The sequence below is a fragment of the Lathyrus oleraceus genome, chromosome 4 (genome assembly GCF_024323335.1).
Source record: "Lathyrus oleraceus cultivar Zhongwan6 chromosome 4, CAAS_Psat_ZW6_1.0, whole genome shotgun sequence".
Taxonomy (NCBI): Eukaryota; Viridiplantae; Streptophyta; class Magnoliopsida; order Fabales; family Fabaceae; genus Lathyrus; species Lathyrus oleraceus.
The window spans coordinates 23,020,116-23,046,239 of NC_066582.1; the positions used below are offsets into that span (position 1 = coordinate 23,020,116).

The 26,124-nt window shown below is 40.1% G+C and overlaps 1 protein-coding gene across 2 annotated transcripts in view; it reads right to left on the reverse strand.

Annotated features, from left to right (window-relative positions):
• LOC127138512 (uncharacterized) overlaps positions 1 to 24,326 on the reverse strand; it is a 41,177-nt gene extending 16,851 nt beyond the window's left edge. Inside the window, exons 1-8 of one of the 2 annotated variants that reach the window (XR_007808791.1) lie at positions 23,998 to 24,326; positions 23,803 to 23,902; positions 23,640 to 23,726; positions 23,257 to 23,384; positions 23,074 to 23,170; positions 22,688 to 22,991; positions 22,250 to 22,473; positions 22,089 to 22,164 (exon numbers count right to left, since the gene is read on the reverse strand). Coding sequence is in view for 1 of the 2 variants with exons in the window: in XM_051064977.1 (XP_050920934.1) it covers positions 22,141 to 22,164; positions 22,250 to 22,473; positions 22,688 to 22,991; positions 23,074 to 23,170; positions 23,257 to 23,384; positions 23,640 to 23,726; positions 23,803 to 23,902; positions 23,998 to 24,062 (1,029 nt within the window). In the remaining variant the exon portion in view is untranslated. Of the gene's footprint in view, positions 1 to 21,966; positions 22,165 to 22,249; positions 22,474 to 22,687; positions 22,992 to 23,073; positions 23,171 to 23,256; positions 23,385 to 23,639; positions 23,727 to 23,802; positions 23,903 to 23,997 lie in introns of those variants that run through there. The other variant, XM_051064977.1, reaches the window with a different exon arrangement.
• Between the last annotated feature and the right edge of the window lie 1,798 nt (positions 24,327 to 26,124).

The following is a 26,124-nucleotide window of genomic DNA, read 5'->3' on the forward strand; positions in this document are numbered from 1 at the left end:
GGGATGCCCTTTTTTGCCTGGACTATTTTGTTCTTTTCGTCCAGCGGGTCTCTTCATACGAAGTATTTTTTAACTGCGTCCGCATTCACAGGGGATGGAAAATCTTCGCCATCCATGGTCGTTAACAACAAGGCTCCACCAGAGAAAACCTTCTTGACCACGAATGGACCTTCATAATTCGGTGTCCATTTGCCCCTTCGATCGTTTTGAGGAGGAAGGATCCTTTTCAGCACCATATCACCTACGTGATATACCCGAGGTCGCACCTTTCTGTCAAAAGCACGCTTCATCCTTTGCTGGTATAATTGCCCATGACAGATGGCTGCTAGCCTCTTTTCCTCTATCAGGCTCAACTCTTCGTACCGGGTCCTTACCCATTCAGCCTCTTGCAATTTCACATCCATCAGGACTCTCAAAGAGGGAATCTGAACCTCAACAGGTAATACAGCCTCCATTCCATATACCAATGAGAAAGGAGTTGCCCCAGTAGATGTACGCACACTGGAGATCAATACCCAGGATACAAACTTCCTACTCAATCACACCATCGGTGTATTCAAACGTTATCCGGGCAACAAAAGCTCATTCACCTTAACCTCCCCATCAGACATCAGAATCCGTTCGGATTCAGGGTCAGGCCCCTCCTCCGGGATCGGTCACTCTCAATCTTTCGATTTGAGTACCTCGAGATGTCCTCATCAGGGAACTCAAACTTCATCGGTTGATAATCCTCAATGGGTTGCAGAGAGATGTAATCAGACAATACCCCTTTTGATTGCTTTCTGAGCGGATCACAAATCAGTCAACATTCTTTTGCTCTCCCGCAACCCGTCCAGTCGATGCTGGCGTCTCAAACCCATACTTGATCGGATCCTTTCTGGAAATCCACAAAGTGGCATGAATCAGCATAAACTGTCTCAGTCGGCGAGCAGCCTATGCCAAAGTACAGCAAGTTTTCTCGAACAGTGAATGTATTGTTTCACAGTCGACAAACTTTTTGCTAAGGTAAATTGCATGCTCTTTTCGACAAGACGCGTCATGCTGACCCAATACACCTCGTAGACCCCTTGAAGGCCGTCAAATACCAGATTAACAATTGTTCCTTCCGCAGGAGGCATCAGAATCAGAGGTTCCTGCAACTTTTCTTTTATTTTTCAATGCCCCTTGGCAATCATTGTTTCACCTGACCGTTTGATCTTTTTTTTTTCAACAACTTGAATATCGGTTCACACGTGGCTGTTAAATGAGATGTGAACCATGACAGGTAGTTCAATCTATCTATGAAACCACGAACCTATCTCTGTTTATTTCTCGGTTCAGGCGTTTCTCTTATTGTTTTTTTTTTTTTTTTTTTTTTTTTTTTTTTGCAGGATGAACCTCGATTCCTCCCTTACGATGAACCCCAACAGCTTACCGGATCGCACCCTGATAGTGCACTGACTTGAATTCAATCCTCAGTTTGAATTGTTTCAACCGGTCAAACGACCTGGCCAGATCTACCAAATGCCCCTCTTCTGTCTGGGACTTTGCCATCATGTCATCAACATAGCATTCAATTTCATGATAAATCATATCATGAAACAAAGTCACCATGGCTCTCTGATACAGGCACTGGCGTTCTGCTTCTTTAGAGGACGGTATCCTTTCCATGGCAGCTTGTGCACAACGACACCGGTATCCGACCCTGGCATATCCTGACATAACCAGGTGAAGGTATCTACATACTCCTTCAACAAGACTACCATTCTGCTCTCGATTCGCCTCTGAAGCGGCTCCAACTTTCATTTCCTTTCTGACCTCGGCGGTACCCGGAATAACAATCTCAACCCGCTCCGCATGCGGCTGAATCACCTTCTCCTCTTGTTTCAACAACCTGGCTAATTCCAGCAGGTCACAATCTTCTTCGCCTTCTTCTTCAGCAAGATAGATCGGTTTGTCGAAGTCATATGAGGGGTAACCAAATTGTTATCAACGAGATCCGGAGAATTATTTTTGAATTTTGGGACGAGACAAATCAAAAAAAAGAAAAATGAAAACAATCATTGCCATTTTTATTTGTTTTTAAACTGCAAAAATAAATGAAAAACAGGGAACACCGCTTTTTGACTGAAAAACATCCATTTATTAATGATGCAGAAATGCAAATTTAAACATGAGGTGGCCCTTACAATGAACCATTACGTGTCGGGCAACACGTATGGCTTTCATGCAGATAAAACTGAAAACAAGAAATTATTACTCTTCAGGATGAGTGTCAGTGTTGATCTTTCTAAGCCTTCCAGCTTCCTGGTACGCATGGCTTTATCCAACCCTCAAACTTGCAGTTACCATCAGTATCTTCACCCATTGTATAGGCGTGACCCGAATCTTCAACAATTGCACTCACCATCGCCTGACCATGTGCCGACATGGGATTGGCATTAACGTTGGGAGATGGAGCAAAGTTGATTGCTTTTGAATCCACCAGGTCTTGGACTACGTGCTTAAAAGCTTTGCAGTCCTCTACACTGTGCCCGGGAGCACCCGAATGGAATTCACATTTGACATTTTCATCAAAATTGGCTGGCCTCTGATCAGGTCCCATAGGCGCCAAAGTCCTCAACTGTACCAGCCCCATATCTTTCAACTTTTTCAATAGGACAGAGTACGTCACAGGCGGCCTGTCAAAATGCCGATCACTCATCCTCCTCCTGACTGGATATCCTGCCCTCTGAGACCTCTGCTGAAATGGCTGACGCTGCTGTTGCTGTTGTGCAGGCTGGTTGTCAACAGGAATAGTTACCGCAGCGGTGTGCTGGAAGTAACGATTCCTACTGGATCCTCTCTGAGCGTAGACCGCACTGGTGTTACCCTCATTTTTCTTTTGGCCATTTCCGAATGGCTTCTTCAACCCTGATGACGAAGCATTACCTTGTATCTTCCCCATTCTCAGCCAACTTTCGATTCTTTCTCCGGCCACCACAATATCAGCAAAGTTGGTTACCGGACAGCCCACCATTCTTTCGGCAAAAACCCCCTGCAGGGTACCCATGAAGAGATCAGACATCTCTCTGTCCACTAACGGAGGTTGCACTCTGGCAGCCAGTTCTCTCCACCTTTGGGCATATTCTTTAAACCCCTCGTTATTTTTCTGAGACATACCCTGCAGCTGGGTACGACTCGGGGCCATATCAGCATTGAACTGATATTGTTTAAAGAATGCATCTCCCAGATCCTGCCAGCTCTTGATGTCAGCAGATTTCAGCTTGGTATACCACTCCAGAGATCCTCCAGACAGACTGTCCTGGAAGAAGTACATCCATAGCTTTTGATCTGTAGTGTATGCCGAGATCTTGCGGACAAAGGCTTGCAGATGAGTTTCCGGACAGGAACTTCCATTGTATTTGTCAAATGCAGGCGCTTTGAACTTCTGTGGGATCACAATCCCTTCGACTAGCCCCATATTCGACATGTTGACAAATCCCGGAGTGGCGTGGCTTTCCAAAGCTTTTACCTTCTCTGCCAGTAACTGGATCTCCCTGTTTTGTGGTTGAGTACCATATTGACCCAATGGCTCGCTGTGCATGGAGAATTGATCAGCTTCCCTATCTTCCTCTCGGTCCTCATCAAAACCGAAGAATGGAGATAACATACCGTCTTTCGGATTTTGCCCCTGACCGGGCCCAGGTTGACCACCAGCACCAAAACTAGCAGCATTATTGTTCACCATACCCACAGTTTCTCTTTTTCCACCGTCTCTGGATCCTTGCCCCTGGTTGGAGACTCCATCCAGGTTAACAACACTGTTTGCTGCAGAAGCCCGCTCGAGCTTTTCAACTTTATCTGCCAGAGCCTTCTGACCAATCGCAAAGCCTTGCATTATATTGATCAGCTCGTTCATCTTCTCTTTCAGTTCGAGGATGTCAGCGTTGGGAGGATCCATCAGTCTGGGAGTATTGCGCCTGGTGTAATATCTGTGAGGGCGTGTTGAGTGCAAAGGGATGACTCTACGAGCGCGAGCAATGATTCCTGCAAAACAGCAAACAGGTTAATATGCATGAATGCAACGTCTATCCATACGAGGAAGCTTCTGTCTTTTGATCCTGGTTTCATCGAGACAGATAATCTTTTGACATCCAGATTCTGAAATTCAAGATGTCTCTCAACCAGATTCTCAATCCATAATACTCCCCATATGGCTAGACGTAGGTTTGATGCAGATGAATGCAAAATGAGAATGATGCAGATGTATGCAATGCACTGTGCCATCCTCCAAGTCATCTGATCATCTGTTGCTCTGAATCACAGCCCTGATCTCTGAACCGATCACAACCATCTGAGGGAACATGTAACCATACATCCATCTCAAGGGTTCCGAAATAAACGGAAGACAGATACACCATCATCATCATCATCAGACAATCTCTGAGCAGATACCCACAACCACCTGAATCGGCCCGGGGAATCCTGAAATAAACGGATCCCCACTGATAAATATCTCGGCCCGGGGAATCCTGAAATAAACGGATCCCCACTGATAAATCTCGGCCAGCACTCCGGCGTCACGGCAATAAATGACCATAAATCCGACTTATAAATAGGACTCTGATCCACTGAACAACAAGTCACCATCTGAGTCACCATCTGAACATGCATCTGTAAGAATCACCCTCCCCTCACAGGTAAATTCTACTCAGGTCACCCTAAGGCGGATAATAGTCTCGACAATCGGGCAGAGATACTCAATGGGTTTGCCCTTTCGGGTGTGCCATTGTAGCTCTCCTGAGATCGTCTAAACCAAAGATCCGGGAAATGATCGGTCACCAGAGTCAACAGCCCAAAAGAGATAACCCAACCAAAGTGGAAAATCCCACTGGAAGAGCATTTCTCAGATGAACCTCGTCCGGCTTGTGGTATGTCACGTCGCAACATCATGCCCAACCGACATGTGAGCGACGCGAGACCACGCTAATCCTAGGTGTATACTCGGGCCTGGGTTTTAGCCCCACTCAGAACACCCACCCCAAACAGAGGAACCACCTGCACAGAGGACGGCAACAACATGATAGTATGATGCATGCAGACATTAATGCAAATATATACAGGTTAGAATAATAAATGCAATAAATCAAGCATCACAAGCAACCTAAACTAATCCTAGAACGCTAGGAAGGACTCGCTTAGGGACGATGGACCAGCATAGGTCTACACGTAGTTCCCCAGCAGAGTCGCCAGCTGTCGCATCCTGCGAAAAATCAACCGGCGAGACTCAAAAATAAAAACACACAGAGCCGCCACTGCGCGTTATTTATCCCAAGATAGGGAAAGGAAACGCTCAGAGAAACCTGGAAAGAACATGGTCTCGCGACCAGAGAGAAAGGGTAAGGGAGTCGGTTACGCGAGGGGAAGGTATTAGCACCCCTCACGTCCGTCGTACTCGACGGGATCCACGTCCTAGAAAAGAAAAGGTTGCTAAACATCACACACACAGGGAACGCAGGTGGGGTTAAGAGGAACGAGCTCGATAAGGTATCGCACCTTATGCCTACATATCTTGTCTGGAACAAGAATCAGAGCCTCTGTAGTTCGGCTTACGCACGCCAAACAACACAAAGCATACAAACAAGCAAGGGTGGCAAACACGGAGCCCGACAACCACTGGATGGAATTACGTCGGCATCCGAACCAAAACACACTCAAAAAGGGCAAACGTGGAGCCCGACTGCCAATCACTGGGCTTACGTCGGCATCCGAGCCAAACACACAATCAGATAACAAGTAAACACACGCAAAAAATAAAAAGGTTGCCCGGAGTGGTCTCGCACGACCACCTGCCTACATACCTCGTCTGGAACGAGGATCAGGGCGATGTAGTTTCCCTGAAAGGGACTAAATTGCTAACCAGAAACCGAGGGGAAAACACGACACTAGGGAGCTGAGACTCGAGTCTAATGTTGTCATGCATCGCTTACCTTAAGTTCGGTTTTCTATCCTACTTGCATAAGCAAACTAACCTAACCAGGAAAGAAGCTAGCACACAAGCATACAACATATATCAAATGAGAACAGGCATCTCAAACAAGCATGTCAATCAGAGATTCACAGAGCACGCACTATAGCCAAAACAAGGGGCTCACACAATAGGTTTGACTGCCTCAGCAAGTCGTCTGTACGGGCTGTGTTTGCTCTTAACCTTGCCATTACGAGGCTAAGGTGAAGCAGATGAAGAGGTGAAGTGAGGATCAGACCTCACAGCTCATATCCCTAACCAGGGAGAGCGTCTGACAAATGAGCATGGGTCCAGAATGGGGGGACCCTTCTATACTCGGAGACTCTGACTCAATGTGCACTTCACAGGATCTTGGGTTAGGATCTCAATGCTTCAACCATGTAATGGGAGCAAGGAGACAGACTCAACTGAAGAGTGGGGGGTAGGCTGCATACCCCTACCTTCCACCAATTGCCTTATTTAAAGGACTTTCACCTGCTTGGGCTTAAAAATAAACAACCACAATCATTGCCTCTTAAGGAGGACTTCAGACATTTATTTGCCCGGCCCGGTAACAGCCGGGTCTCCAGACTACATGAAGTCAAGAGATTTTACCTCTATGCAAGTTGCTTAAGCAACGCAAAGCAAAAGTTCACAAGGAACTGAGCAACTAAAGTACCTGGAAACAATCAAACACAGTTAGTACTCAGACAGACAAAACCAAACAGCAAGTGTTCAATCAATCAAACTATACAACTCAATACACAACACAAGGCAAGCTCAAAGCTTAAGCCTAAGCTTTACCACCTACAAAACAATGTTATGTTAGTGTACAAACATCAAACCACATCATTTAAAATTGATTTGGATCATTCTCCATGTGCGTTATGCTTTTGATCCTGAAAAATCAAGCAAACATTAGCAACTAGACCACTAGGCTAAGCCTAGGGTCCAAAGGCAATAAAATTCCTAAACAGCAAGGTATCCACCAACCAATCTCAAATTAAAGTCAAACAAGAGCAAACACCATTGGTCTCATGTTTATATCATTCATCATGCTCATGTTGTGCACAAAACAAGGCAAACTAGTTCAAATGAAGCACCAAATATGCAAACAGAACTATTGCATTCAAATCCACATCAAAACAAATCCAAAAAATCTCAAATAAATTACACCTAAACAGGACCTAATTCAGGTATGGCACACCAAATTTGAGCTCATTTGGGCAAATGGAACCATGTCAATGAAAATCAACAAAAACAGATACAATTATAGGCTCCAAATCACAACATCAATACATGCTTCCACTTCAAAAATTCATATCTCAATGAAAACAATAAAGAAATGGATGAGACCAAAACAGGAATGTCACATCATGTGTCTATTACAAGCATGCCAAATTTCATGTTTATACAATACAATATGAGTATTTCTCAATCAATCTACCAACCTATGTCACACAAGCTTGCACAATTGGCCAACAGAAATGAAAAATAGCAATCAATTTGAAAATGCCACATAAAATTCCACAAAAATTCACATAGCATCTTAACATGTTAATCAACCATCATGCAAAATTTCACATTAATCCAACAAGTATAGGTCACTCAAAAAAATCCAGCAAGTTGACATAATAAGGTGTGACACAAATTGTCACACCTAAGTTCCAGAATTTGCTGCTCAATGACCAGGTATCAAAAATGCATGAAATTTACATGGAAATGAGCATCAATCAGTCAAGAATCATCACAAAAATTTTCAAGAATTTATTTAACACTATGAGTATTTCATGAACAAATTGGTAAAAGGTATCAAAACATCATACATGTGAGAGAAGCCTAGGTCCAATGATAATTCTACCATGCACAACTTTGACCAATAGGTCAAACAAATTCTAGAGTCAACAACAAGGTCAAAGAAAAAATTCTCACATTTTTATGAATTTTCTATATTTTTTTATGAATTATTTAAGGTGTTAGTAATTTTTTAACAATTAAACAAATTAATTAAAATTTATAATGGCATAATGGTAATTACAGATGGCGGGGAGCGGGAAACAGAGTTTTCAAATTTTCAAATGCAAAATTGGATCAAACAGACTTTCATCGTCACTTTCACTCAACTTTTGCCCAGAATTTGAGAAATTCGAAGAACAACCAAACTTCATGAAAATTAGCAAGCTTATAACCGTTTTAACCGTATGATCACGTAGAACACGAATATGCACTTATTACATCCTAAAAGTTCCTAAATCAACCGAATCGTGCAAGTTAGGGTTTGTGTTCATAACTTCAAACTTAGATTTCTCCTCCTATGGTTCATCATTTGCTAAGCTACAACTATCATTGGAACCTACGTGAAACGCTCTTTAAAACACATATAACCATCGAGCATTTGGTGAAAGTCGAAATTCACTCACCTGGAAGTTGCAGCGCGGGATTTGGACGAATTAACGTGTTTTGGCTTCAAACAGGTACGAAACAAACTTCAAGAAGTCGAATTCCAAGCTCAGGTTCAATCGATTCCACTCTTAGCGCGCGAAAACTCAACTTGCCATTGACGGAGCTTGCGTGTACAGTCGAGAATCAAGGCTCCTCCTCTTCCAAACTCCACAAACAGTTGCTAAGGATGATGATTGGAGTTGAATGCAAAAGGAATTTCGAAGTTTGGTTGAGAATTGAGGAAGATTGAAGGATTTGAGGGTTTGGTGTTCTTGATGAAAATTGAGAGAATGTGAGAGATTTCAGATCCAATTTGGGGAAATGTGATTTTCTGTTATGATTAACAAGTGTTTTGGAATTTATATGGTACCTTAATCATCCACTAATCATGTTAATTAGCCAAATGCAATTGTAAGTGAAATGGCTAATTTTGCAAATGAGGGCAAAAGTGTAATTTCCATATACAGCTCATTGCCAACTGTTTTGACAGCTCATGCAACCTCTAAATATCATATGTAAACCATTTCAACTTGTTTCAACTTCATTGGATGCTTATTTCTCAAATTCACATGTGAATGCAAAATGTCCAATTTTCACCATTTCATTTTTCAAACCAAAACTCAAACCATATGCTTTGGCCACAAAGTGATGATTCAAACAAGCTCAAAATGCCATTCCTGAGGTGTTGGAAAAAGTCCCATTCAAAAATTCCAATTATTTTGAGAGTTGGACAATTTTGCCCCTGGTCCAATTCAGCTGTCCAGTTGAAAAGTGACTTTTTGCCTTGGCCATTTTTGAACAAATCCAATGATGCACCCTCAAAGTACATGTCAAATGGAGTTTGTGCATATAAAGAACTTGCAATTTGGATAAAGTATGTGGTAATTATGGCCTCCTGATTACGGGTCATTTTTGAAATTCACTGAGCCATAACTTTCCAACCATACATTGGATTTTCAAGTTCTTGGACTTTTTGGAAAGGTGAGAACAAGATCTACAACTTTCATGTTGAACAAATTTGCATTTGAAGCTTCCTTGGACACGTGGCTTTGAGGTCCAAAACTTTCCATTTTTGGAAACTTCAATTACAAGTCACTTTCTATTTTTGGCAGTTTTTGTCCTGACTTGATTTTCTTCATTCTTAAGCTTTGAGATGTCAAATAACACTTGTTCCAACATGTATGAAATGTATCCAACTCATTTCCACCTCCAAATCCATCAGATCATGTACAGTTGACCACAGTTGACTTTTCATCTGATAGATAAATCTGGCAATGCATAGATCAATCTGAGCTCCAATCTCCAACTGAAATAGCTCAAGGGTGAAACCCTAGCCTCAATTAGCACAATATAATCAAATAATGAACCCCATAATCATCACAAACCCCATCTCCTGATCATGCCCTGACTGGCCCAATGCAACTGATTAGGGTTGACCAGTGGTCAAAATCCTAATCTCAAGGAATCTTCTTCAATCTTCTGATGACATCCAACCATGATGATGATGATGTATCACTTCAATCAAGATGAAGACCAATATCCATTGAGAATCATGAAACCCTAATTCACAGCCCAATCCTCAGATGGCCATGACCAGTCAGTAAAACCCTAGGCTTGCACTTGACTTCCTCATCCTCTGATCAAGACTTGGGGAGATGGCTTGCACAATGTAACCACATGTTATGCAATATGAAATGCCTAATGCCCTAAAATGAAATGCAAATATGTTAATGCTAGTCCCCAGAGAGGAGGGCAAATTTTGAGGTGTTACACTATCCCACTTCACACTAAAGCTCGACTACTGATACTTTAAGAATAGTGTCCTTATGTTTAATGTGTTCTCATGATTAAGTCACACTTAATACATTAAACGGACTATCTATTCCAAGGACTTTATTAATCAACCATAATAAAGAAAAAGCCTTTTATTATTAATAATTAATTCGATACAAGTACCAAAAGCATTGGCCTCTAGGGCTTACACCAACAATCTCCCACTAGCACTAGAGCCAATCAAGCATACCCCTAATGCCCATTGATCTAGTATGGCCATCATGCTTCTGCTGCGCAAGAGGCTTTGTCAGTGGGTCTGTAATATTGTCAAGTGTAGGTACTCTGCATATTTTCACATCTCCTCTATCTATTATCTCTCGAATGAGATGATAACGCCTAAGTATGTGTTTGGATCGTTGGTGAGATCTAGGCTCATTGGCTTGTGCGATAGCACCATTGTTATCACAGTAGAGACCAATGGGATCCACAATGCTAGGAACTATGCCAAGTTCACTAATGAACTTTTTGATCCAAACAACTTCCTTTGCTGCACTTGAGGCAGCAATACACTCGGCCTCGGTTGTAGAATCAACAACTGTATCTTGCTTTGAACTTTTCAAGCTCACAGCGCCACCATTTCAGCAAAACACATAACCATTGGAATCATTCATATTAAAGCGTCTCAGCACCTTGTCTATGTACTCTGACTTAGGCCAAGCATTTTATGATCTATCTCTATAGATTCTGATTCCTAATATATAGGCTGCTTCACCTAGGTCCTTCGTAGAAAAGCATTTCCCCACCCAAGACTTTACTTGTTGCAGGGTAGGGATATCGTTTCCAATAAGTAATATGTCACCTACATATAATACCAGGAATACGATCATGCTCCCAATAACCTTCTTGTAGACACAAGGCTCATCTTCGTTCTTGATGAATCCATATTGTTTTACTGTTTCATCAAAACGAAGATTCCATGAGTAATACATCACCTTGATCAGATATCCATATATCTCAGGTAGGTGACGTATCCTGCCGGACCTACGCTGGTCTTGTTCTACTTGAGCAGGTTGCTCTTACACAACTGCTTGTGTTTCCTGCTCCAATTCCTCCATAGGTGTGTCGATGCTTTGTGATTCTTGAATTTCTTCAAGCTCTACTTTCCTCCCACTGGTTCCTTTGGAAATAAAAATCCTTTTCTAGGAAAACTCCAGTTCGAGCGACAAACACTTTGCCCTCAGAATGATTGTAGAAGTAATACCCTCTTGTTTCTTTAGGATACCCCACAAATAAGCATTTGTCAGATTTGGGCTCAAGCTTAGTTGAAATTTGTCGTTTCACATAAATCTCGCAACCCCAAATCTTCATGTAAGACATATGTGGTCTCTTACCACTCCATATCTCATATGGTGTCTTCTCAACCTTTTTGGATGGAACACGGTTAAGTGTGTAAGCTGCTGTCAATAGTGCATGTCCCCAAAAGGAGTTTGGAAGATCGGCGTGCCTCATCATGGATCGGACCATGTCTAACAGGGTTCGATTTCTTATCTCAGATACACCATTCCATTGGGGTGTTCCAGGAGGAGTAAGCTGGGATAGGATCCCATACTCTTTCAGATGGTCATCAAACTCTAGGCTTAAATACTCACCACCTCGATCTGATCGAAGAGTTTTAATATTCTTACCTAGTTGGTTTTAACTCGTTAGGTTTCACCCTTTTAGTATTAATGTTATTAATAGGCGTTTCGAGATCAAGGACATATAGTCCATTGCTCATTTGTGCAGCAGCATAGAATATATCATTCAAATAAATTGAGCAACAATTGTTTATTATAAATGAAAAACCAAACTTGTCCAAACAAGAAATGGAATTAATATTCCTGCTAATTGCAGGTACATAATAACAGTTCTCTAACTGAATTATAAAACCACTAGGTAAAGTCAATACATAAGATCCTACGGCTAAAGTAGCAACCTTTGCTCCATTGCCAACTCGTAGGTCAACTTCACCTTTTGCCAAATCTCTACTCCTTTTCAGCCCCTGCACATTTGTACAAATGTGAGAACCGCATCCAGTATCTAATACCCATGATGCAGAAGTAGAAAAAATTATTTTAATAACAAAAATACCTGAAGTTGAAGTCTCTACTCCATTCTTCGTATCTTCCAGGTACTTTGGGCAGTTTCTCTTCCAGTGACCGGTCTTACCGCAATGGAAGCATGTGCCTGCCTTTGCTATGCATCCACTAGGCTTCAAAGCAGCAACAGTGGGTCTGGGTTTGGCAACTTCCTTGCTTTTCCCTTTATCACCCTGCTTGGTGGACCTTTTGTTCTGTCTCTTTCCATTTCCGATCATCAGAATGGACTTCCCTTTTGTCTTCAGATTCTGCTCAGCTGTTCTTAACATGCCTAGCAGTTCTGGAAGAGATTTGTCCATATCATTCATATTGAAATTTAGGACAAATTGGCTGAATCTATCTGGCAACGATTGCAAGATCAAATCAGTCGCGAGTTCCTTTCCGAGGGGAAAACCCAATCTCTCAAGGTTTTCCACATACCCAATCATCTTGAGTACATGGGGACCTACAGGGGCTCCCTCAGCTAACTGGCCTTGAAAAAGGGCTTTTGAAACTTCAAACCTCTCATGCCTTGCTTGCTCTTGATAGAGCATCTTCAAGTGTTCAATCATATCGAACGCTGACATCTTCTCATGTTGCTTTTGCAATTCTGAGTTCATGGTAGCTAGCATGAGACAAGCAGTTTCATTGGCATCATCGACATGCTTCTTATAAGCATCTCTTTCTGCCTTAGGTGCAGAACTAGGAGGTTCCTCTTCTGGAACAGGTGTCTCCAAGACATACAGCTTTTTATCATGTTTGAGGACAATCCTCAGGTTTAGGTGTCAATCCAGAAAATTTGTCCCAGACAATTTTTCCTTATCAAGGATTGATCGCAAGATGTTGTTAGAGGTGTTTGCTGTCATGGTAATCTACACAAGGATTAATGAAAATATAAGTATCATTGACATATTTAATTAGGCCTTTAATTAAATATGCTCCCACTATTTTACTCAAAATAAATGACCCTCATCATTTGTTTCGGAAAATCCCGTTGGAAGATTTTCTAGTGGGTCGAGATCCATATTTCACTTCGTTCTAAGTCCGCGTAGGCGGATTACACAAAACTAGGTTATTTAGGTAGGAACTCCTTCCAATTGTATCTCATACAACTCTCGAAAATTTCAGTTGGGTGAATAACTCCTTATTCCAATCCATCATATGGATCATTCCCAACTCTTGCTTCTAAACATATATAATATTATTATAATTAAGTTTGACCCATCGTTTTAGCAGTTGGATATTACAATTATCCCATCGCACCTTACCAATATAGAACATGCACCTCGCGTAGGTGAAACCTACATTATCCGATACTAGTCTTGATGAGTGCTAAAACTTGGAAAGCAAACATATATAATATTATTATAATTTGTTTAGTTAAGTTTGACCCATTGTCTTAGCAGTTGGATATTACAATTATCCCATCGCACCTTACTAATATAGAACATGCACCTCGCGTAGGCGAAACCTACATTATCCGATACTAGTCTTGATGAGTGCTAAAACTTGGAAAGCATAAACTTAATATTTAATTTGAGGGAATTATAATTGTTATGATCTCACCAGCTTATTTATCATATAAATCGTCTCTCACATGCATCAACATATATTCACATGCATCAACATACATACACATGCATCAACATACATAATGAAACAGTTATGGCCCCTAGCGCAATTGTTCTCTCAAGCCAATGAGAGAACCTAAGTTAACCTAATAACGATCTAAGCTTCTCCAAGCAAGATCTTCAAGGTTGTCCTCCATTGATATTGAATTCTTCTCCTTCTTCATAATTTTGTCCTCCTTTGATATTGAATTCTTCTCTTTCTTCATATCATTACATTACAGAAGAAACTCGTTTTACATACGAGGGATTGAGATGAGAAAAGAAGTTACACTAAGAGATTAAAAGGAGAGGCACGACACGCAGGTCGTATTTTAAAAAACCCAAAACAAAATAAAGGAAGACTAATGCCATAACTGATCACAACAAGGCAATAATAACAAACACATTATTATTATTAATTTTTAATTCCTTTAATTAATTAAAACCAAATTAAATTTCGGCGACCGATCACACTACGCAGAGTTAGCCGGGGGTTCCGCTGCCAGGTCAAGGGGGCAGCGCCCCTGTCCAAAAAATTTAATGAACAATTCATTTGAAATGGACATTGTTTTGCATCAACACAACTCTTGCGTAGTCACAAAACTGAAAACCCCAAGAATTCTGACCCCGTGAGTGTGACGACCGTCACAGGCATGTTACGACCGTCACAGGCATGTTACGACCGTCACGCGGCCAGAAACAGAAATGCCTAGATTTTTGGATCTGTGAGTGTGACGACCGTTACAAGGCATGTGACGACCGTCACGTCCAACTTGTTACGATCGTCACAAGCTCGTGACGAACGTCACGCGGCCGAAATAACAAAACTTTGAAACAGTCAACAGACGTGTTCCAAAAGCCCTAAATTCACAACTCTTTGACGGCACAACCCTTGCGCCGTCACCAACCCTAATGCGCCAATTTCAGACCGTCAAACACACCTCGATTGTTGTTTCAGTATGATTGATCAACAGGTCATTGCTTCACCATACTAATGTCGGATTCCGAAGCAAATGACCATTGATCGCTCAAAGGAAAACAACCATTTAGTGTTTGAATGAACGAAACAGAAACAATATATCATATATACCGTACTTTGCATTAGGATTACTTATATCATATATAAGTTGATCGGTCTCAATTGCGTAACCTATGGACGATCGATGTATCGCTGCTTCACCATACTAATGTCGGTTCCGAAGCATAGTCAACATCAATCATCCATCCAACTCGTACACTCATGATGCCAAATTTAATTACCCATTTAATTAATTGATTCATTCTGTCTTTTAATCATATTAATACAGAAATTAAACAGCTATTCGATTCATGGTTTCGTAAGTGGCTCTGATACCACTGAAGGAGAATTACGGTCCAAAACGCAGCGGAAATTAAAATTTTCTCCTTTAGAGATCCTTACGAATGGTCATGATCAATGATAGAATATTTACCTCTTGTGACGATTGAAACCTTTGGTGCAGATCTCTTGTGACGATCAAAACCTTTGATGCAGATCCACGAAGCGATCACGAACGTTGAACGATGACAACGTCTCTACTCAGTCCACACGAACGGATTCCTTCAATCTCAGTGCTAGCTGGTACGAATGAAGGCTTTGAGTGTGTGTGTGTGTGTGTGAGAGAGAGAGAGAGAGAGAAAACGAAAATAATGCAACCGCAATGAATGCTTCTGCACAAGGGTTCTATTTATAGAACCACTTGTGTGGGCTTCAAGCTAAAAGCCCACTTTAGTGTATTTTGGCTCATATCTTATAATATGCCCAAAATCACTTAAGCCCATGATACCTTACCATATTTCGTATTCTACTCAAGTACATCGTACCTTACGATGTTCTATATTTCACTTAAGGGCACCGTACCTTACGGTATTCCTTAGTTACTTCATCTCTCATCAATCTGTCCTTTGTGTGTGACCCTGTAGGTTTTCGCGGCATTGGCAATTATATTAAATCATGTATTTAACATAATAAACAGTGAGCGGTATCTAGCAACACATCACTGCTACCCAAGACACGAAAATATCATGTGATCTGACAATTCCTTATGTGATAATACTTATGTGTATAATTACCCTTTTGCCCTTATGTCTATATTGAACACAAGGCATAGACCGTGTCATCCTTGTCCAGTTCAATATTGGGCCCATAGACATTTATCCTGTTATGCAAGATGGGCAAATTCCATCTAGGTCACTCATGTCCCTCAGCATGCTTCGTGTAGTACCCATCAACTGTCTTTATGGTTATCCAGTTACGGACAACGTTGGATCAGCAATAAAGCACTCGACTCTACATCTAGGGTCCATAGTGGTTTCAGGTCGAAGAGTGGTATACACCATTATCACCATGAGAATAACTTATGACACTTTGCATAACTTTCTATATAGTATTCTCATAGCGGGTCAATCCGGTATAAATATTACTCCTAATATTCATACCTATGTTTAAGACTTGATAACTCTTTATCCATGATCCATGAGATGTGATCATCAGTCTACAAACATAATAGTCTTAATGCTTTAATGCTATCCCACTTCACACTAAAGCTCGACTACATATACTTTAAGAATAGTGTCCTTATGTTTAATGTGTTCTCATGATTAAGTCACACTTAATACATTAAACGGATTATCTATTCCAGGGACTTTATTAATCAACCATAATAAAGAAAAAGCCTTTTATTATTAATAATCAATTCGATACAAGTACCAAAAGCATTGGCCTCTAGGGCTTACACCAACAAGTTTTATAGACATTCTGTATTGGGATGCGTTTGAAAGACTTCGTATAGACCCATAGGACATAAAACCCTTCAAGGGTTTGCTGGTTTGATTCTCTGGGGAGCAGGTACAAGTAAATGAATACATCACGCTGAAGACCATTTTTAGAGAGAAAGACTAGGCCAGAGAGATAAAGGTCAGGTAGTTGGTTATTGAAGCCCTCTTCCTACAATATAATTATAGGGTGACCTACTTTTAATCAGTTGGTCGCCGCCTTGTCCACTCTGTATTTATACATGAAGTACCCACTCCTGAATGGGCTAGTGAGAGTTATCCAAGGAGATCAGAAATTTCCAAAAGAATGTTATGTGGAAAGCCACAAACTGAAAAAGGTCCACACTCTGGCCGTAAAAGGTAGAAAAGTAGGCTCAAGAATAATGCCACCAGGAGGAACCTGCAAAGACGGTGAGGCTCCCCCTATAACTAGTAAATAAATCGAAGATTGAAGGCCCAAAGGGAATGCCATATGGAGCCATCTACATTGTTGTCGTTTATTTGCTTTTCTTTATCGATGTTTAGCTATTTTTTATTGATCTTTATGGAAGAGTATTACATCTATGTCGATTGTAAGGATGAGTTGTTTTATGAGGTGCACTCTTTTCCCTCTGTGCTTTTAATAGGGCGAGGGTTTTTAATGAGGCATCTCGTTTTATTAACTTAGAAAATCTGTGTTTGCTGGCTATTCTTTTGTTTTCAATAAACCTAAAAGCTCAAGATAAGATTTACCTAGGAGGAAATTAAGATGTCGGATCCCTAAGTGGGATCCTTGCCTCCCATGGAGGCAATCAAAATGTTGGATCCCCAAGTGGGATCCTTGTCGCACATAAAGGCAATAAGAATGCCCCTAAGTGGGCCTTTTAGTCCATATATGAGATCTAAAGGTTGGATCCCTAAGTGAGATCCTTTCCACCCATTGAGGCAATCAAAATGCTAGATCCCTAAGTGGGACCCTTGTCGTTCATATAGACAATCAAAATGGTGAATGCTTAAGTGGGATCCTTGGCACCCATAAAGGCACTCAAAACGTTGGATACCTAAGTGAGATCCTTGCCTCCCATAGAGGCGATCAAAAAATTGAATCCCTAAGTGAGATCCTTTCCGCCTATAGAGGAGATCAAAACACTGGATCCCTAGGTGAGATCCTTGCCACCCATAGAGGTGATCAAAATGGTGGATCCCTAGGTGAGATCTTTGACGCTCATAGAAGCGATCAAAACGTTGGATCCTTAAGTGGGATCCTTACCGTCCATAGAAATGATCAAAACGCCGGATCCCTAAACAAGATCCTTGTGGCCTCCTAGGGTGGAAAAAATGTAAAGTTCCCTTGTAGTTCTTAAAGTATTCAAATTATTGCAATGGGAACATTGATAGTAAACGCCCTCGGCCAAGAGCTAGATGTTAATAAAATATATTAACATAAAAAACGCCCCCATGGGGCTTCATTGTTCATTACAATTACAAAAAGCCTCTGAAAGGGCAAAGAAAAACAAAGCCACTAGGGGCCAAGAAACAACTGAATCATTAATTTCCCTCCCGAGTCATCTCCTTCTCAACAATATTCTCTGGCTAAAGGACTCCATACTCACCGCCATACGTCGCCCCATCCTTGTCATGGATGTCCTCGATGGGAACAAGTTTCAGGCTTTGGGCAGGCCACTGCCTCCCCATCAACAAGCTAGCCACCACAGACGACTTTGAGAAAATCCATTTGGCTCAGGTCCATATTAGGGTAGAGGAAGGAAACATGCTCCTTGGCGCACTTGAAATAGACATCAGATGTAGATACCACCTCATTGGTGAGCTATGACACCTCATTTTCTATCTCCTTTTGACGAAGAAGTGTGATGTCCAAGTATTTTTTCAAGTATTCTTTCTCATTGGATATTTCTTTGGCATTAGCCTTCATAGGAGGATCAAATGAGACAAGAGTGGTCACCCTCTTCGACATCGAACAACCCTCCGGAATAACCCGATCTTAATCCTCTGAAGAAGAAACCTCCACTCCTGATTGCAAAATGAGGATTTGCTCATCAGAAGTATAACAAGATCCAATATATTTGACGTCCCTGGACACAAAATAGGGGGTAACTAATACCCTCATAATCTACAACCATACATGTAGCCTAAGCCTTATTTCAAATGTTTCTTTGTAAACCCTACTCACTACAGAAAGAAATAGATAGGTAAATTCATACCTAGAAGGAGGTTGTGAAGGAGGAAAATAAGGAGAGATGAAAAGTTAGGAAGTTCATATGAGCTTGAAAGTAGGGAGAGAAATAGAGCAAATGGGATAAAATAAGAAAGATTTTATAGGGTACTGGAAACCATAAGCGATCCTTTAGACTCCCTTATGATTTTTTTTAAAAACTCAGCATGTTTCTAACACGTGCCACTAGAGTTTAAGGTCTTGAAAAATAGGCAATCATTACATTAAATGGGAGTAAATGTGACCCAGCTGAATGATTGATTGACATTCTCAACTGACATATTTAGCTAATCAGGAGACATTTGACAGATGAATCATCCCATAATTAAGAGCTTAAACAATTAAAAAGATCGCATTCACTTAAGGGACCCGCCTCTCATGAATAAGGTTGCCTTCAGCTGAGGGACTCACCCCAAAGCTTAGGGACTCGCCTATCATTTATAAGGTTAACTTCAGTTGAGGAACTCGTCCCAAGTTGAGGGACGTACCTCACTAACAAAACAAAAAAACCTTGAAAACACTTAGCTCATTTTCCAAATCCTTATACTTGAGGGACTAGGTAGTGTTATATTTGTGGGAGTCCTAAACAAGAGAGGCTTCAGAGTCCCTGCCTAAATGCGATGTCGCTTGCACAACATACATACTGAATATGGGGTCTCGCCCATGAGATGAGACTAATGGCGTGTGTAATACTATTGTCCCCCATTAGTCAGCAAAGAAGGAGTTATCTATGATTCCCTGAAGAATAGGTGGTCAACAATCTACCCTAGTCACGAGGGAGCGGTTGCCACCCCTAAAGGTTTCCTAAAACCCTAGGCCCCAAAAGCCTATATAAATACCTCTCCCTTAAGGGGGAGATGGGATATATCAACTCATACACTTATACCTAAGCACCTAACACATATACAAAGACTCTCATCTCACGTGAGCATGTCCTCTAAACAACGATATACGCCATCGTGCAGGACTTCTCGCCATTATGGGCAAGCCCTAACCACCACTATTTTTTATACACCTACCAAAGCCCCTGAGTGCACCTGCCCTTGCAGGGGTAACATTCACACCTATACTTTTTACCAATACACATGCCAATAAAAAGATGGTTCCACATTCAAATAGGCACCCTTCCAACTTTGAGAACTACTGAAAATGGAAGTCGTCCCCACCAATTCTACATCCACCCAAAAGTGATGAGTGACATCGAATGGAAATTCAAGGTCTTATTGGTCATTTTGAACCATATGTCTCCCACTGCCAACAAAAAGATAATGGCCATAAGTCTTGGGATGATCTCATATGTTGAGATGCTCTCTAACTTTTTTCTAGCTGAACTCCCGACCTTTTGAAGATAAAAAAGTTTAAATATAAGAGTGGACCCTTAAATCATCCTGATACGCCTCGACTGACCCAGTATCTACCACGACCCTCGCTTGTGTTTCCCCCAGACTGGAGACTCAAGGGTTCGCTTCCATCTTCTATGGAACCCCCTAAATTCAAAACTATCACTAAGAACAATAAGGTTTGCAAGAGTTTGGCAACAACCAAATGAGCAACATTCGATATTTTTAGGTCTACTACCTCAGTGCAATATGAAGTTTTGCTTAGATTATCATCACTAAGTATATCTACAATGTTTGCAGGTCCATATCCCATGTTGGGCATTGCTAAAAGAAAGAGTAGGAAAAGACAACAATAAACAAGAATGATAGAAATGGTACATTGGGGAAATCTAAAGTATGATAAGAAAAAGCTATGATGAAGGGTCGCTTTAAAGAGCGAATATCTAAGGAAGTTAAAAAACCAAAAAAGAGAAACAGACAGACAAAGCAATACACCGCTAAAACTCATGAAGAAATAATCGCAATTGGAAAGAAAAAAGAAGATAGAGAGAATTTGCGTAAAGAGAGGAATACAATTTGAAAAGAGAAATAACTCTCATATAGTAGAACGAGGTAGATTCACCGACTATCCAAAATGAAGGAAGACAAACAGACAAAAATCAATATTTTGATTCACCTCGAGATCATAATGGCACTCAACTGCACTTGAGCATCCTAAAGAGGAATGCTTCACCCTATTCTAAGGACCTAAGGCCATGTGTAAGAACAACCTTGCAAAGACGTTTCAGTTATAAGACTAACATTTAATGCACTCAAATACCAAGGTCGCTCACTCTGGCTCCCTAAATATTTCTACTTCTATAAGCAGGGAACCGGACACAAAGACCCCCCATCTAGGGAAACAACAACCCAATGTTATGAAAAATGTCCCATTGTTGTGCTCTAGTAAGCCTTGGGGCGTATCCGTGAAAGGGTTTAGGATTTAGTGCACCTACAACTATTGGACTCATACTCGATCACTCCAGAAGCGGCTATTGACCATTAGATATGATCTAATGAACCCCCAAGTTCCACGCCAAAAAATGTGGGGTGGTTTTACCTGGCTCTTATTTATAAATTATCTCATGATAGATCTGCAAGTATGTTTTAACCATAACTTGCTCCATTACTTGAATTCATTGGTGACTTGATCATTTGAGTATTAATCTTCCAGCCCCCTCTCCCTCCGTTCTATCGCGCCATAGAACAATCTGCACCTCTCGAATTGATTTTACGATCTCATATCTATGATTTCTAATTCCTTGGGCAAAACATACTATAGTTATAAAATGATATTTTGGTACCGTTATTTACCATATTAATTTTTAATATAAATATTTATGCTGTTTCTTTTATTATTTCAAGATTAAAATTTAAATGATATTTTAAATTTGAAGAGATTTCTGAAAAATTCGGGAGGAAAATAATTTCACATTGTTTCTAGTAGCACAACCAAAATAAGGAAGAAGAAAAATAAAAGGATGCATTGCAAGTCTCATATGCATATGCAGTGGGAGGAATTTTTCCCACCCTCAAAGTGAAAGGACACATCCTTAAAATTAAAAAAGAAACAAACAGTTTTTATGCCGTTCAAATGTGTACTAGTACATCAGAAAAACAGTCCTTTTTGTGTTTGAAAGCACACTTTCTAAATTATGTATAGTTTTTAAAAAACTGGGGAACATGTTTTTTTACAGATTTGTTGAAACTTGAGTCACTTCATCATGTATAGTAATTGTGCTATTTATATGTGTATATAGATAATGGATAATTATATAATAACATTCATGGTACCTAAATGCCATGCATAAGATGTCTTGTTTTTTCTGCTTCTCTATCTAATGCATCACCTTGGCCTAACCACAACATGCTGTCCAAATTAAAACATACAACAACAAAAAAAGGTTAAACAAATCAACCATCAAAAAATGAAAGTGCAATTGCCATATACATACCTTTATTTGTGTCCTATTATATGTATAGGTGACATGAACTCTCCCATCACTAGCTTGAATAACAGCAGGATATGAAAATTCCATTCCTATACTATCCTCCAATGTAAGTCCCTCGTCCCATGAATCACCATCATCTTCAGAGAGAGCAAGTTTAAGTACACCCCTTGAAATTGTATTATATGCAATCAATAAACGACCATCTTTTAGCTTAATCCCATCAATACCTAATACAACAAAAGGAAACTTATGTCGTAAGTTATTAACCAGATCGGTCCAATATAAGACGAGGCCTAAAGGGTTACTCATCTCTTATAGTATCAGACTAACCACGCCATCTGACGTCAGTATCAAACAAATCTTAACATCGGGTATATGAATCATTGTTGTCGGTATATAATACAAGCTAACAAAAATATATTGAGGAAAACTAAAACTAACCTGAGTTTGGGTTAGGGAGCTGTGTAGGTTCGGCATATTCCCAAGTTTTGCCTCCATCGAAGGACTCCGACTTATAAACTCTACCGAGACCAGCAAAGGATCGAAGCAAAACACGCAGCGTCCCATTTTCAGTCCGGTATGGTACAGGTTGAATCACACTTAGAGACTTATTCTTAATGTAAATTGGACCGTACTTTCTCCATGTCCTTCCATAATCTGTTGTAACCTCTGCCCATGATCCCCAAGAGTTCCAGCTTTCAACAGAAGATCCACAAAGTAAGTCACCATTTTCCAACAAGAGAGGCTGAACATAAAACAAAATGAATTTTTTCAGTACTAATAGTGATCATAATTTGAGTACTATTCAGAGTGGTTTATTGTTTCACCTTATTCTTTATAGGTCCTAATATACCAGGTGGAAGTTGTTCTCTTTCTGTCCATGTAATTCCTTTATCGTACGACCGTTTCATGAATCCACTCCATCTAAAGCAAAAGAATCATAATGAATCAAAAATTGATTAAACAGATGCATATATGTATGAAGAATGTAAGGGTAGAAAAAACTTTACTTTTGAACATCTTGGCCTATTCTGTAGAAAAGAAGTAACACATTTGATGGAAGTTTGAAGAGTACAGGGTTCCACATAGGAACATTTGGTTCTTCATCACCAACTATAGGTGGTTGCCATATTCCATTCTGTCAATCAAATTTTCATTTACAATATTAAAACAACCGGTCAAAACCTCTCTAGCACCGACACAATTGGAAAAAAGAGTGTCAGTGGACACAGACACTGACACAGACACGACAGTTGGGATTGTGTTAATTACTAGTGTTGATGTGTCTCTGTTGTGTGTCCGTGTTTCATAGTTGAACACTTAAGAGTGAACTAACAACCTCTCTCCCAACAATCTCAAACTCTCCACTACATAGATAGATAGATGCACTTACTTTGTAGGTCTGCAACCATATTTTGACATCAGGTGCACCCTCAGATGTGCCTCCAAAGTATGCAACCAAAAAATGACCCTTCCCAACCTGGAGGTGAAATCAAATATAAACTCATTACCTTAAAAAAGAAGAAACATGAAAAAGCTAGTTTGTAGTTTATGACCTCAACAATGGTAGAGGCATGACAATTATTGAAGGGAGCTGATTTTGCAGGAAAAGTGAATTCTTGTACAAAAGGCCCTTCAATTGTTGTGGAATTCAGCCTGCAGAAGAGAAAACATAAAGAAGAAGAAGAAGAAGAAATTGATATATAGTAATATATTGCTAATAATGGATTAGCAATGTGAGATAAAAATACCTAGAAAAAGAGTAAGCAATATGAATGAAGAAGACAAAAGGGAGAAAGGAAAGAAACAGAGACATGGTTGATGATTGGTTTGGTTCCACTTTGTAGCCCGTGACACAAACGTTGGAGTGAAATAAAGTCAAATACTTAACTCATTTGTTCGGTTGGTATGCATATAAAGACACATTTGTTGAAAATACTTAATTGCCTTTTCTTCCATGTATTTAGCCAGGGTTTGTGTTTTGAAAAACAATTATTGAGGAGATGCAAACATGATTTCTTGGAAAAAGAATTTATATCTCTTGTTGATGGCTTTGAAGAGATGGGCGTTATTAAAATAGTTTAGTTGACAAATAAAAGCAGTATCCCCCACTCCACTCCTGGTAGATATTATTATTTAATTGAATGATGGGTAGCAACTCAATTAAATTTTAAGTGTTGTTTTTTATTTAAAATTTGATTTTAAAACTAGCTTGTTTTCTTTAAAATATTTTACGGCATTACTAATCAACCACGACATCTCAAGGATAAAACGATTCAATTCTATAATGTACGTTTACTACTTGTACGGTAGATTATATAATCGATCTATAAATACACGCTCTGGTAGTACAAAGAGCACTCGAATATGATATAAATATCACTCGTAATATATGATATAAAGATTAGATGTAATAATTTCTCAAAAGATGAGAAATTCAAATAATTCTTCAAAGAAACTTTAATAATGGTCATTTGATCACTCAAAATAATTTTTCAAACTACGGGAAATTAAAATAATTCTCCAAAGAGAATCCAAAAAAAAAATACTTGATAATTTCTCAAACGTGCGAAATTTTAAATAATTCTTTAAAGTGAATTCAAGAAAATACTCGAAAAGTTCAACGATTAGAAAAAAAAGAAGGAGAAATTAATGCTTTGACAATTCAAAAACGTAGAGTAAAGAGTGAGGAAGGGAAAATTTTGTTCCGTTACGGAACTATAATTGGTTTATGGATCGGTGGTTGTGATGGACAACGGTGGATCAGAGCTTCTGGTGCGGTGGAGGAGAGGTTGACCTGCAAAGTTAGCATTCCGACGCTCAAGTCAGTATGTGAAGGAGAAGAGGGAATAAAAATTGAAATTGAAATTGTCTACCTGAAACTGATGTGCTTTCTCTTTATATAATGGAGAGGTTATAACAACTTGATATTTTCTAGACATGTAATGCGGGGAGACGTCAGAAGTATCTGGGACTTGGATTGCATGTATTCTCTTGTAGGGTGATTCTCATGTGTTGCTAATGTTCTAGACGAATTATAACTCCTTCTGAGTGGTCGGTCGATGACAATTATGGTCGGTTCAGAACAGTTTCCCTCTCAAAGCCCTTGTTTTGTATGACAATGCAAGGGTTTGTCGTATCTGCCTCGTTCGCTGACCATCATTTTCACCTGTCTTGGAAGGTCAAGAGAAGGCGTTACTGTTTCTTGGGAAATCGCACCTTTATGTTCCACGCTTCATATGTATTTTCGGAGGTGCCCTCGTAATGATCTTTGGGAACTTTAGCACTTATGTGTTACGTGTAAGTGACTTGAAGCATTGATAAGGTCTATTCTGCCATCACATGATTTTTGAAGATTCAATTTCTCATTTCTTTGAGGTGTCTTTCTTATTTCGTTGTTATTTCCTTTCATTTGATATTTATTTTTTCTTATGCTTGAAGAGAATTATATTCATCATGATTCAAAAGTCAAAAGAAGATGGACACACTTCATGGGTGGATTTTGCTTACTCTTCAACTATTTTTATCTTCTCCCGATAGGGTATTCTTGATGGGACATTTTTGGATGTTGGTCCATCTTCGAATTGGGGTGTCTTGACCCTTAGTAAAAATGAAAGAATATGCGCGAGTATGATGAATGTGTTATCCCTTTCTATGAGTGTGCTTTCTAGATCACGGGTCTTCGATAGCCCTTCAATGGCTTCAAAATATAAGTTCTTCAATGGCTTCAAAATATAAGTTCTTAAACACCTTAAAATAGATCGGAGCCACGATTAATGTTCACCAATTTTCCAATCGAATCCATTTCAGGTTCTCTAAGGGAACTAAAGAATCCATCTCTGGTTCCATAACAAAACAATAGCGCCGTCTGTGGGAAT